The 14,994-nt window shown below is 39.0% G+C and overlaps 1 protein-coding gene and 1 non-coding gene across 7 annotated transcripts in view; one reads left to right on the forward strand and one right to left on the reverse strand.

Annotated features, from left to right (window-relative positions):
- The window catches only part of LOC134368928 (lysine-specific demethylase 6A-like), a 174,504-nt gene that overhangs the window by 100,944 nt on the left and 58,566 nt on the right, over nucleotides 1-14,994 (forward strand). For all 6 annotated transcript variants that reach the window (XM_063085172.1, XM_063085167.1, XM_063085168.1 and 3 more), the window contains 2 exons: nucleotides 957-1,055; nucleotides 1,702-2,097. In XM_063085172.1, coding sequence (XP_062941242.1) covers nucleotides 957-1,055; nucleotides 1,702-2,097 — 495 coding nt within the window. The remainder of the gene's footprint in view (nucleotides 1-956; nucleotides 1,056-1,701; nucleotides 2,098-14,994) is intronic.
- Nucleotides 9,278-9,383, reverse strand: LOC134368999 (U6 spliceosomal RNA). The gene has a single exon (XR_010022589.1). It is a non-coding gene; the product is annotated as a U6 spliceosomal RNA (small nuclear RNA).

The following is a 14,994-nucleotide window of genomic DNA, read 5'->3' on the forward strand; positions in this document are numbered from 1 at the left end:
AGTAAAATGAGCACATATTTTCCAGAGTGATAGAAAGCATTATTCATTTTTTTGTCAGGGTGGAGGTGGGGTGTATGGATGCCACAAGATGGGATACACAGGAAAAGTCTTCTTTCAGTTTCTGCTTTTGAACATGTTTTCACTTTCCCACAGACAGACAATGTTAATAGTTTCTTTCTAGAGATACAGATTTTACATGTACAGACCATATAAATATATCTGTCTAATAGATTCCTTTTTTTCAAAAGTAAAACTATAGGTAGAATTACACACACACACACACACACACACACACACACACACACAACACACAACACACACAACACACACACACAACACACACACACAACACACAACACACACACAACACACACACACACAACACACACACACACACACACACACACACACACACACACACACACACACACACACACACACACACACACACACACACACACACACACACACACACACACACACACACACACACACACACACCAAGGCATTGCTTTTTTCCTTAAAGATGTATCTTGGATACTATTCCATGCCTAAGTATTGCTTCTTTATTTTATGGCTGCATGGAGCACACCATGATTTAACTCAGATTCCTGTTGTTGGGCATTTAGGTGGTTTCTAATGAATTTGTTAAAAACAGTGTTGCTTTATGAACTTTTGTCATAACACGTTTTAAGTTAAATAGCTTTCTTTCTGAAATTTCATTCCCCCAAAATTCATTTAACTCAAAACATACAAAATAACTTTTTTCAGATGCATATTTAAATTTTACTGCCTTTCTCAGACTTCTGAAAGAAGTCTTGGGATTGATTACTGTTGGTTTGGAATCACTGTCTTCTGTCACACATAGTTTCCTAGTTTATAGTCTTTTTAGTGAGAGATTGTCTTATAATGTCTTTATTTTTAGATTAATCTTTGTATCACTTTTCTTCTTCTAGCACTTGGAACAACTGCGTACAAATAGAGATCATTTAAATCCAGCACAGAAAGTGATGCTGGAACAGCTAGAAAGTCAATTTATTTTAATGCCGCAACAAGTATGTACAATGTTTCATTTTCTATAAAATTTATCAGCATGTTGAAATTTTTCTTGACTATAGTATCATTTTGGAGTATGTTAATGCTTATTTTTAGTTCCTATGTGTATTCAATGGAATTTATGTATGTAAGCTTTAAATACTAGTAATGGACAGATTTTTTTTGAGCAAAAATAACCAAAATTAATTTAAAACAAAATACTTGTTACTATTTCTTTGCATAATATTTCATTTATAGTCTGTGTATCTTTATTATTTAATAATTAATAAATTACCTTAAATTGAGGTAGAGATGTTTTAGTGGTTGTTTGATTTGACGGATTTGGTATAAATATAATAGAAAGGCAAATTGGAATTCTCTGTTTCCTGATTTAAAAAGTCCTATACATTTCTGACTCATTATCCATAATTTTTAGATGCTTTCTTTTGCCCTTACAATTGTTAATAAAGGGAGCTTTCTTTAACTATAAAATGAAACAGATGATCTCTTTATGCAGTGATCATATTTAAAAATGAATATAGTTTTCTGGTTTTAAAGTGTGTTTTTTTTAAACTAAAGGGATGAAATGTTATAATAAAATTAGAGATGTGTCAATTACACAGTTTCAAAATCACACCAAGCAGATTTTCTTTTTTGTTTTTGAAGATGAGACAAACAGGAGTTGCTCAGGTACAAACTACTGGAATTCCTAATGGGCCAATAGCTGACTCTTCACTGCCTACAAACTCTATCTCTAGCCAGCAACCACATGCTGCTCTGACCAGAGTACCTAGCATCTCTCAGCCTGGAGTTCGCCCTTCTTGTCTTGAAATGCCTTTGTCCCATGGACCTTTTTCTGCAGTCTATGTTCCTTGCAGCACATCAGAATCTCTAGGGAGTACAGACACTATTTTGGTAGGCAATAATTATGTAACAGAAAGTGGAAGTAATGGAAATGTGCCTTACCTGCAGCAAAACGTTCTTACTCTACCTCATAACTGCACAAACCTGACCAGCAGCACAGAAGAGCCATGGAGAAAACAACTATCTAACTCCACTCAGGTAAAAGAAAGACTAGCTGCTTTGTTGGTTCTTATACAATAGTTAATCTTTATATGGCTTGTTTCCATTTAGAGAAGAGGAACTAAAAATTTAAGGAATGGTTTTAACCTTTAAAAACTAATTTTAAGTAATTCAAACTATATGAGAATTTTAAGTGGTACTCTGTCTCGGGCATGTAAGTGTATTTACTTATCAACTATAAAATTAGTGTAACTAAAAATTATGTTGAAGGTAGTAGGGAAGTCAAAGGAAAAGAAGAGAAAAAATTATAGCCTTATCATTCCCCCAACCACAGGTATTAATAATTAATTATAATGGGAGAAAATGACGAGTAACATTTAAATTACGATGAATTTCAGTAAAATGTTGTCGGGTCCACCACCGGCCCACCCGAACAGCCCTAGCCTTGTTCTTTGGTGGGCAAGCAAACGGCCCAGGATTCCTCTTTCCCTCCTGTCCCCTTTGAAAGGAGACGGGGAAGAGAGCCGTGAAGAGAGGTGAGCACAGCCGCCGGCCCCAACCAGCCCAGTTAAAGGACACTGAGACGCGGCGGGGGTTCTGTTGAGCAGTTCCGTTTATTATCACACAAGCACTTGCTTTTAAAGGCAAATGGGGAAGGAAGGTTTTTACATCCTCCAATCAGCTTAAAGGTCAAGGGCATGCATCCTGTCTCAATGCCTAGCTATTGCACCCTCCAGCGTGGAAGCGCGTATTTGGCCAATAAGGGCTAAGGCAAGGCTCCCACAGACATTCCCACCCTACTTCCTCCTGGCGCCTTCTTAGCCTGCCTCATTTATACTCCCTTGTGGGCCCATAATGGCGCCACTTGTAATGTCACTTAAGGTGACATTAGTTTTTTAAGGCCCGACAATTCCCTCTTTTTCTTTTAATAAGGCAGCTGGAGGTGGCTAACCTTCCCAGCCTCACCTCCGTTCCCTCTGGTGGCTGTGCCTGTCTTAGGTTGTTTCCCTCTGGAAATCTTACCTGTCATTGACTATCCAGCCAAGTGGGGGCGGGGCGGAGCCTTACAGATTGGTGTTGATTTTTTAAAGGGCCATATTGACCCAAGGGCTGTCACGGCTTTCATTATGGGCCACCTCTTCTACCACCTGGGTGAGCATTATGAGAGAGGTGGTGTTGCGCCTTATAAGGGACACAACCTGGCAAATGGCGTAAGGCCCCAAGATGCTAGGGGGCCCACCAGGGAGGACAGCAGGGTGGTGAGCCACGGGGAACTTGAAAGCCAGCTTTGGAACCAATTACTATTGGCTTCTCGCTCTTTTTTTTCACTTTTCTACCCCTTCTCTAAGCTTAGCTAGGGAATCCTTGACCACTCCAGAGTGGTCGGCATAGAAGCAGCACTCTTCTTTGAGGGTGGCGCATAATCCTCCTTGCTGTAAGAACAACAGGTCTAGTCCGTGTCGATTCTGTAAAACAACTTCAAAAAGTGATGTTAGCAATTTTTTAAAATGTGATACAGACACCTCCATGTGGCCAAGATCTATGTCCACTGCCTCCCTAAGGGAAGCTACCTGTTGATGTGCCAAGGCTATTCCGGCGGTCCCGGTACCCGCTCCAATAACTCCCAAGAGGGAGCTGATGGCCACTGCATCTGCCCCTGCGGCCCGCTTGTTTCGGGTCTGCTTATTTTGGGTTTTTGGGGGTGGTGAGATTTGCCACAGTGCTGCAAAAGGGTTTGTTGGCACCTACGCAGGAACCTTTGCCAAGGACCCGTGGGAAGGTGAGTCTGGGGTTGGTGGCATTGGGCAACACTACTGCTTGATTTATCTTTGCCTGCACATGGCACTCTTCTTTAAAGAGGGCACAGAATTTGATAAACAAGTTTGGGGGGAGGACAGCCTTACAGAGCATTTTCCAATCTTAGGTTGTGCAGGGTTGGTGCGCTAAGCCCTGGAGGATGGTTTCTGCCCATGGGGAATTGGGCCCATCCTCTGCTACAGCCTTTTTCAGCTCTTTTAGGTCATGAGCTTCCCAAGGGTACCAAGCGGCCGGCCTATTTCCACCGGGGCTTTGTCAAATTTGGACCTACAGTCCTTTTTCCAATGTAGTCCTTTTTTACATCGATGGCAAGGTGTGGTAGGGGGTTGTTTGCCTTTAGCCTTGGGACATTGGCTTTTAAAATGACCTTGTCTTCCGCAACCAAAACATTGTCCCTTGAAGGGTGGGGTAGTATTGTTTCCAGATGGGATCAGGGCGGTAAATGCCTTGAAGCCTTCGGTTAAGTTTTGTGTCTGAGCCTGCAAGGCTGAGGATAAAGTCCTGGCCTGAGGCACAGCCTTTTTTAGTTCTTTTACAACGTTGACCGGATAGGCCTGAGGGGCCGCTTCCTCCCACGGGCTGTGGATGGCTGGGGGTTCACAGGGAGCCATAACAGGAAAAACCTGTGGCTCTGCCGGGGATGTTTCTAAAGGTGGGCTAGCCTCCTTCACTTCTTCAGGTGCTGCTTTCTCTCCTTCGGCTAAACTTTGGTGGGGTGAGTATGCCGGGAGAGGAGGGTACAGGGTAGGGGCATAGGTATCACTCAGTGGCTCAGGGCTTTGCATTGGTAGCTTTGTTTCCTTTTTTCTCTTCTCATTGAACTGCGCCCAATCCCTTTCTGCCCCTTCCTGATGCTCAGGATGGAAGCAAAGCTTTAGGGCAGAGATGGTTAGGTAGAACCCTAAGCTGGAGGGGGTGTCTAGCCCATGACCAATCTCGTTCTTTCTGGCCAGGGTCTGAACCCGGTCTCAAGTCTCATACGAGAACAAGTTGGACGAAGGTGCCCAAGGGGCCACCTTCACCACATGATGCCAGGCATTGGTGGCTGTGGAGTCAGATATTTCTAGGCCTCTGCTTTTTAACATGTACTTTAGAGCCTTGCAGGCTATCTCATCACTCTTTAAATACACACCTCCCATGTTGCCCTGTGAGGAAGGGACAAAGGGAGCAACAGGGCAGAGAAGTGCAGGGACTTCGCCCTGTTATGTTACTCACCCTGACATGCAGGCGGATTACTTTATGGCGACTGCCGTGGTTGCAGGGGCCACTCCGCTGGTTGATAACCCTTCGTCGACCTTCTTTCAGGACTGAGCAGCACGGGGCCTCACTCGCTCGCCTTTCACCCACAAGTTTTAAAAAATGCCTCACACGGGGCACCACTCTGTTGGGTTCGCCACCGGCCGACCCGAACAGCCCTCGCCTCGTTCCTTTCGGTGGGCGAGCAAATGGCCTGAATTACTCTTTCCCTCCTGTCCCCTTTGGAAGGAGACGGGGGTGGGTGGGGATGGGGGGGGGGGGTGGGGGGAAGGAAGAGAGGTGAGCACACCGCGGGCTTAAAGGACACTCAGACGTGGCGGGGGTTCTGTCCAGCAGTTCCCTTTATTATTACACAAGCACTTGCTTTTAAAGGCAAATGGGGAAGGGAGGTTTTTAACATAATCTTATCAGCTTAAAGGTCAAGGGCATGCATCCTGTCTCAATGCCTAGCTATTGCAACCACGCAGTGCTGACGAGCATGGAAGCGCGTATTTGGCCAATAAGGGCTAAGGCAAGGTTCCCGCAGACACCCCCACCCTACTTCCTCCCTGCGCTGTCTTAGGCTGCCACATTAATACGCCCTTGTGGGCCCATAATGGCGCCACTTGTAATGTCACTTAAGGTGGCGTTAGTTTTTAAGGCCTGACAAAATGTGTCATGAGCTATGATGAGCAAATGCCTTAAAAAGGAAAATGTTCTAGAGACTAAGATCACTGAGCAGATTTGGAAGGAGAGGGTGGAATGTGAGGCTTTATGAAGGGCCTCATTTATTTGAGGGCAAATGGAGTCATTAAGTTTTAAATGTACAGACAAGAATTTCTTGAACCTCTTTGTTATTGTTATTGATTATTAGACTTTAATTTTTAGAGCTGTTTATGGAGTATAGAAAAATTAAACAGAAAGTACAGAAAGTTCCCATTCCCTCCTCCATCCCTCATGATTTCTCCTATCACTAACATCTTGCATTACTATATTTCAGTTGATGAGGAAATACTGTTCATTAACTGAAGCGCAGATTTCATTCACTCAGTGCTGTACATTGAATGGGTTTTGAAAAATGTGTAATGACGTGGCATCCACTCATTTTTACATATGGAATGAAATAGTTTTTGCTATCCTAAACAAACCCTATGCTCCATCTGTTTATCCCTTCCTGCCTCCGCCTAAACCTGTGGCAACCATTGATCTTTTTATTTTCTCTGTAGTGTTCCCTTTTCCAGAATGTAATACAATTGGAATTGTAGGAGCTAAAGGAAAACTTCCTCTTCTCCCCTGAAGTTCGTTAATTAAAATCACTAGCAACTTTAGACCAATATGAAGAAAACATGTAACAAATTTTATTATTTAACATGCTGGGAAAAGCACAGGAGAAGTCACAAGAGAGTTATGTCCCAATAGCCAGTGGTGGTAGAGTTTATATTCTAGTGTTCATAGAGAGAGAAGGTGGGTAGAGATACAAGCCCCAGAACAATGTTCCGAGACCAGGTTTCTTTGAAGATCTGGGCCAGTGTGTCCCAACTGGTGAAAGAAATCAGAAGTTAAAATTAAGTAGAGGTATCTTGTATACAAATGAAAATTCTTCAGGTGATCTTATAGCTGTCCACAGAAAGAATAGGTAGTAGCCAAATGAGGGCACCTCAGAGGAAGTCTCCTGGCTTGCATATACAGATGTAAATTTCCTCCCATGAAGAAACGAGCCAATCTTGTTTTTCCAGCGTCTCTGAATTAGTCATCTAGAAATATGTCAAGAAATCCATTTTGTGACCAAAATATTTTGTTTTCCCACAGAGTCATATAGTGTGATGATAGTCCTTTGTGTGGATGTACTGCAGTTTATCTATTCACCTACTGAAGTACTTTTTGTTTACCACCATGAATTGGCAATTATAAGTTAAGCTGATATGCCAGTTTTTGTGTAGGCATATTCTCCCCTCATTTTGGTAAATACCTAGGAGTGTGATTGCTGGATTAAATGGTATGTGTTTAGTTTTGTAGGACATTACCAAATTGTCTTCTACCTGAAGTGAAAGAGTTGCTTTACATCCTCATTGGCATTTTAGTGTTTTCAGTGTCTTGGACTGTTTTAATTATTAGTGAAGGATGTAGTGATATTTCATTGTCATTTTAATTTGCTGTTTCCTCATGCTGTATCTTATAGAAGATCTTTTCAAATTCTTGTATGCTATCTATATGTCTTCTTTGGTGAGGTGATTTCAAACCTTTAGCTCGATTTTAATCAGGTTATTTTGTTTTTATTGTTTAGTTTTAAGAGTTTTTTTTTTGTAAATTTTGGGATAACAACCACATTTCGGGTATGTCTTTAGCCAATATTTTCTCCCAGTCTGTGGCTTGTCTTCTCTCCCTATTTATTAATTTTTTTTGCAGTACCTTTTACAGGGCAGAAATTTTTAATTTCAGTGAAATCCAGCTTATCAATTGTTTCTTTCATGCATCATGCCTTTGGAGTTATATTTAAAAGTTGTGGCAAAGTCTAAGGTTTGCTCCAGTGCTATCTTCTGGAGGTTTTATAGTTTTGCAGATTGATCTGTGATCCATTTTTATTTAATTTTTGTGAAGGGTGTAAGGTCTGTCTGTAGATTCATTTTTTTGCATGTGAATATACAGTTCTAGTAGCATCATTTGCTGAAAACATTATCTTTGTTTCATTGTATTGCCATTGTTCCTTTGCCAAAGATAGGTTGATTATTATTATGTGGGTCTGTTTCTGGGCTCTCTGTTCTGGTGGACTGATCTATTTTCCTGTTCTTTCACCAGTACCATACTGTCTTGATTACTGTAGCTTATACAGGAAGACTTGAAGTCAGGCAGTGTCAGTCCTCTGACTGTTCTTCTCATTCAATATTGGGTACGCTGTTCCACTTCTTTTGCCTGTCCATATAAAAATTGGAATCAATTTATCTATACTATCAAAATAAGTTGGTATATAAATCTATTTAAATTTGTGAAGGTTTGTAAAGGATTTTTGCATCTTTGTTCATGAGAGATACGGGTTTGTAGTTTTCGTTTTTTGTCAGTCTTTGTTTGGTTTTGGTTTTAGGTTAATGTTGCTTATTAGGGTATAGGTCTATACAGATTATGTATTTTTCCTTTTGTGAATTTTGGTAGATTATATCTTTCAAGTAATTGGTTTATTTCATCTAGGTTATTATACCTTTGAGCATAGAGTTGTTCATAATATATTTTTATAATGATTTTAATGTTCACAAGATCAGTAGCGGTGGCTCCTCATTCAAGTCTGATACTTGTGTTACCGGAGGAGAGTGTATGGTGTAGGTCTGACCTTTCAGTCCTGTTCAAGAACAGGTCTTGACTCTGCCACAGTAAAGAATTCAAGAACGGAGTAAGAGTGGAAAGTGAAAGCAAGTTTATAGAAAGAGTAAGGAATACACACCTCATAGGCAAAGTGCAGGTAGACTCGAGAATGAGTTTCTGCCTTGTTTTGCCCTGGCCTTTTATAGTTGGCTACCTAACATTTTCATGCTGTCTATGGATATTTAACTAAGGGGGTGGTTCTTGATTATGTAACTCTTACGTAACTCCTAGTCTGTGTATGCTTAGCAACAGACTTTGATTATTTTTGCCTTCTGTGGTCTCAATCTCCATGTATTGGTGCTGAAAATAGGTGCTAAATTTTCAGTGACTCAGGGCCTAGCATTGGGGCTTGAGTCCTAGGGGAGTGGTTTGAGACCCAGGGTAGTGGCCTGAAACCCAATCCCAGGGAAAATGAGCACCCCATATCTCACTAGTAATTTGTGTCTTCCTTTTTTTTTAGCCAGCTGGAGGCTTACAGATTTTACTGATTTTTGTCTTTTGATTTCCTGTTTGTAATCTCATTGATATGTGCTCTAATTTTTATTACTTATTTTCTTGCTTTGGATTTAATTTGCTCATCTTTTTCTGTTATCCTGGAGTCAGCCCTTAGATTATTGATTTTAAATCTTCTCTTCTAATTTATGGATTCAAGGACATAAATTTCTTAAAAAAATTTATTTTATAAATTTAATTATTTTTTTTATTATATTGTTTATGGGGTACAGCATGTTGTTTCAATATGTGCATATATTGTATAATGATCTAATCAGAATAATTAGCATATATATCACCTAAACATACATCATTTCTTAGAAATATGGAATGCTTTGTGAATTTTTGTGTCATTCTTGCTCACGGCTATGCTAATCTTCTCTTTATCATTCCTATTTTGGTATATATGCTGCCTCAGTGAGCCCACAATGGCATAAATTTCTAAGTGTTGTTTTGCTGTGGCCCACAAAAGTTAGTTGTCTTTATTTTCATTCAGTTCATAATTTTAAAAATTATTTCGATAACACTGACTTGTATATCATTGTGAAAGATACTGTTTAATTTTTAAGTATTTGTGGTTTTCAAGGCATCTTTTGCTTTTTGATTTTTGGTTTAATTTAATGCAGTGTATATTTTATATTCTTTTAAATTTGTTAAAGTGTATTTTGTGGACTACAATGTGCTTTATCTGTGTGAGTGATCTGGTGATCTTCAGAATACAATTGTTCTGCTGGTGTTGGATGAAGTGATCTTGAAGTAGTCTGTACACGTCAATTAGATTCAGCTGAATGATGATGCTTTTAAGTTCCATTATATCCTTTATGATTTTCTGCCTGCTCAATCTATTTCTGATGGATGGTTATTGAAAATACCCAACTGTAATGTGGAGTCATCTATTTCTCCTTGTACTTCTTTCAGTTTTTACCTCTTGTATTTTGATTCTTTGTTATTAGCACACTATTTAGAATTGTTTCATAATCTTGGAGAACTGACCACTTTATGTAATATCCTATTTATCCTTTGTAATTTCTTTGAAGTCTGACAATTAATATGGCTACTCCAGCTTTCTTTTAAGTAGTGTTAGTGTTACTGACAATGGGGGTCTGTCCCTCAGAGAGTGCAACCAAGTCCAGGGTAGGAAGAAAAGGCTTTATTGCTTGGAAGTAAGGAAAACACTAGGGATTGCTCCCAAAGTAAGGTCTTTTCAAACAAGGAGAAGGGTTGTTCTATATAGCCAAAGCTCTCACCTAACTTCCTGCCCAAGTTCTCATTGAGGTCCTTCCATGTAGATAAAGGATACAAGCTTGTTTGATTTGGATTGGATGAGTAGGAGATATAGTTTATTGTTCAGTTCTGAAACTAAATTGCTTTTGGACCTGGGAAGGAATATAGCCTTTGGAAAACAGTGAGACTTAAGGAAGTAGTCACATGGGCTAGTAAACCTGAGCCATCAGCAAGTACAGGATACAGTTCATAGGTGGCGAATTGAGACTTCCTGTTGTAGTTGACCAATGACATAGAACAGGGAAAGGTACATGTGGAGATCCTGGCTCTTCCTTAGGTGAAGATTCATCAAAGTTCTTCTGTAGGACCTGTATTTCAGTTTCAACCAGTGTATTTTGAGGGCAACGAAGTATTTCATGGTTCTTAACTTCCTGCTGCCTAGTACAACAACAGGAACTCAGAACACAGGGTCACTTCCTGTTCAAAACTTTTAGCAGCCCGCCAAGTGTCTGGACATTTAGGAGACCCTGGACCCTGTGTCACATTATCATGATACATCTTTCTCTGTCCCCTTTACTTTTTAATAGTATGTGTCTTTATATTCCAAATTGGTTACTTGTAGACCACATGTGTTTGGGTTTTGTTTTTTAATTCACTCTGATAGTATCTTTTTTTTATAGTTGTGTTTATATCATTGATGTTTAGAGTGATTGTTGATACAGCTGATTTAACAGCTACTGTATTTATTACTGCTTTATATTTATATTTTTTATATTGTTCCTAGTTTTCTCTTCTACTTTTTGTTGTTGTGTCTTTTTTGGTTTATTTGTGCATTTTTTGAGATTCCATTTTTTTCTCCTTTCTTCGCATAACAATTATAATTAAGAAAGAATTTTAGCCATTTTCCTGGAGTTTACAATATGCATTTACATTTAATCCAAGTCAGCTTTCAAACAGCACTTATATGGGTTTCTGGGTAGTGGGTATAATCACAAAATACTTTAAAAATTCCTTCCCTCTCGTCCTTTTATTGTTACTTACATGTGAGCTATAATCCATTGAACACATTGTTGCTATTATTATTTTGAACAAATTTTTGTTAAATCAAGAACAAGAAAAACAAAGGTTTTAAAATAACTTCACTTATTTAATCTTTGATTCTCTTGCTTTATGTAGATCTAAGCTTCTGACCTGTATCCCTTATCTTGTTTCTTAAGAACTTGCAACATTTCTTGCAAGGCAGGTATTCTGGTGACAGAAGTCCATCAATCTTTGGCTGAGAAAGTCTTTTTTTTTTTTTCTTCATTTTTGAAGAGTAATTTTGTTGGAATTTTAGGTTGTTGGTTTTTTTTTTTTTCTTTCAACATTTTAAATATTTCTGTTGACTCTTCTGGCTTGCATGGTGTCTTAGTCCATTTGGGCTGCTGTAAGAAATTACTATAGATTGGATAGTTTATAAAAAAGAGAAGCTTTGTTTCTCAAAGTTTGGGAGGCTGAGAAGTTCAAGATCAAGGCATTGCAGATTCAGTGTCTGGTGAGGTTCTGTAACATGGGAGACTGAAATCAGTCATGTAGGGTTTGCCTATTCTAAAGAAATCACCTGGTGCTTCAGTGAGTAGAGACATTGGTTTATTAGACTTATGAGAGGTACTGAGGAGGCTTGGTTAGAAAATCTGCTCTGCCATGGAGTACATGCAATGGTTATATAGTGAACAGATCAGAGTAGGGGTGTAAATCATTTTCAGGCTTAATGTGCAGACCCTCACCCAACTCATATAACTCAGAGAGCACTGGAAATGTGGTAGGGTAGATAAGTTAATCTACTTGCTACTCTCCTGGTGTCAGAGTATTTGTTCATTAACTTAGGGCCCCTGCTTCTTCCAGCCTTTTGTTAGTCTTAAAGGGGATGTACCTTTCTTTGGTCAGAGTAATCTCCCAGGGGGGTGGGGAAACTCTGGTATGCACAGGGAGGGGGAATAGGGCTATATCCAACATTTACTCTACAGGGCCCCTTTAAAAAATAAGATTTGTATTCTGCAATTCTTTTAATTATATTCACCTGTTACTTTACAGGTGCTATATTGTTGAGATGGTAAAGTGTGTGGAGAGGGGAAAGAACTCTGTACTACTTTGATTAGTTCTCAGTCTTTCAATGAGTTTATGCCCTTGGGCTGCTTCCTTCACATGTGCTGCTCAGTTTTTCTTTCCCTGGTTAGGTGAGGCAGGAATGCTGGAGGGACTTGGAGCTGAGTATGTCTTTTCTGTCATGTTGATTAGGTTCTGATAAAACTACATCTGTTTAGTCTCTCATACTGTAGTGGATAGTAAATGGATTTGCAGGGCAATAGAGTAATTCTATGTTTAACTTATTGAGAAACCACCAAACTTCCCCCCTCCACCCCTCACCCCCTCTGCCCAATAGGCTGTACCATTACATTCTCATTAGCAATTTACAAGGATTCCAGTTTTTCCATATCTTCAGACACTTTAGTTTTCCTGTCTGATCCCTTTATTTTTTGATTGTAACTATTCTAATGTGTGTAAAATTATATCTCATTATGCTTTTGATGTGCATTTTCCCCATATAGTGATGGTGTTGCTGGACTCAGTGCGTTTGTTTCACGGTGAGCACAGTGAACCAGAAATCTGAATAGGAAGGTTTATTGCTTGTTACAAGCAAGGACAACACCTGGGATTACTCCCAAAGCAGTATGTCCCTAAGAGGATTAAGCCTTCTCTTATTGAGAGTAAACATGAATATGCATTGGTTTTAATGAGGTCATCACATGTAGAGGTGGTACCTGCCTGTGGAGGTACAGTTCATCTCCATACTTGCTCCTGCATCCTTATTATTCTAATTAGTAACTCTGCTGCCGCCAGGTGGAGAATTTAGTTTTGTAATGAGTAAAGTTCACTCCAGGTTCAGAATTCTAGCGTTGAAACTTGGTTGGTCAGATCTTAACTTGTTGAGCCTGGTCTTAAGTGGTTTCTGCTGGTTCTGTGGCCATGAGGCTCTCTTCTCAACTCCCTGGCATTGGCTGTTCTTATGATCAGCTCTTATCAGTAACCTACTACCCTCATCCTTCTGGCTAACGATGGTGAGCATTTTTTCATATGCTTGGTAGCCATGTGTATATCTTTTGTCTTTTCAGGTCTGTGTCTTTTTGATTGGGTTGTTTGTTGTCTTTTTGTTGTTGAATTAAAATGATGATAATTCACTTTTAATTATATACTTTTCTTGTATTTTGGATTATTTCCTTGGTGGGGTACTCAGAAGCAGAATTAAATAATCAAATAGTTTGCTGACATTTCAGTATGTTCTTCCAGGTTACTTGTTGCGTTTTTATAAATCCACCGTAAGGGAAAATATGTAGTTTCTTGCTGAATAGACTTACACAGGGTATGTTAAAAATTTTGTGGAAAAGTGGAATTAAAAGATTACGCAAAATTTTGCATAAACTTTTTGAAAACCCTTCATACACAGTTTAGTTGCAGATGAAGATTGAACCAGTCTGCTCTTTCAAGAAAAATAGAATCATTAGGCTCTTATTGTTATTGTTACGTAAACAGATTTATCTTAAGGAATTAGCTTATGCAGTTGTGGTGGCTGGTAATTGTGACAGTCGTAGACTAGTTCAGTGATCTAGAAACTTACAGTTTCTGTGTTACAATTTGTGTCAGAATTCCTGCTCAGGTATCAAAGCAAACACTGCAGTCTGAAAGAAAATTTAAATGAGGCTTTCATTTAGATTTGCAGACTGAGCAGTCCACCTCTAAGTCTGATCTGCCCTACAAGCAGAAAAGGCAAAAACATTTTATAGTATAAATTCAGGAAAGTCTAGGTAGTAAATAAATTTCAAACATTGTGAAAAGATAGAATGGATAACTTACTATGACATATTGAACATATGACATGTTTCTCAGTTCCTTTACAATATTTATGGCTACTAAATCTAGGTTATTTAATTCATAAGTAATTCCCTTATGTTTAACAGGTTGACACTTCTCAGAAATTCTCTAACCAATGTTTCTTGCACTTGTCTACACAGTGGGTTTCTTGGTGATAACAAACTTCCCAGAAAAGAGTCTGTTTGTCAAGTAGTGAATTGGGCTAGAAAAAAACAAGTCAATTAATTTAAAAAATGGACTTCTTTTCTTTTGTTCTCCTTTCCTGGCATGTTTTCTTCTTTATAATGAGGAAACCGGTTTTTGCTCTCAAGGCCTTCAGTGGATTGGATGAGGCCTATCACATTATGGAGAATAATCTCTTTAAAGTCAGTTGATTATATATTAATCTCATCTATAGACCACCTTCATAGACTACATAGTTTTTGACAAATAACTGAGCACCATAGCTTACCCATGTTGACACATGGAACTAACTATCATGAAAAAAAAAAAAACCGGATTTTAGATTAATTTTAAGCTTATTCTTCAAATACTATTGGGGTAGACAATCTCTGATGTAGACAGAGTGGTAGCTTTTTACTTCTTAAAGCAGTGTTTTATTGACTACCTGGTTTGTCCATTTCTATCTGACCTGTTCTAGGCTCAAAGGAAAACAGAAAACACACAAATTCCTGTTTTACCTTGCATGAGTAAAATAGACAAAAAGAAAATCATTATAAACATGCAATATGAGATGATAATTTGATAAGTGCCTCATAGAAAAATAGATAAGTAGAGAATGCTATAAACTGTAGGGAAGGAGTTACATTATGAACAGGAAGGTCATGGAAGACTGATGTCACTGAGAATGTGATGTTTGATTAAACACCCAAGGGAGGAACTGATAAAACAATGAAGATGCAT

Source organism: Cynocephalus volans, chromosome Y (genome assembly GCF_027409185.1).
Source record: "Cynocephalus volans isolate mCynVol1 chromosome Y, mCynVol1.pri, whole genome shotgun sequence".
Lineage (NCBI taxonomy): Eukaryota > Metazoa > Chordata > Mammalia > Dermoptera > Cynocephalidae > Cynocephalus > Cynocephalus volans.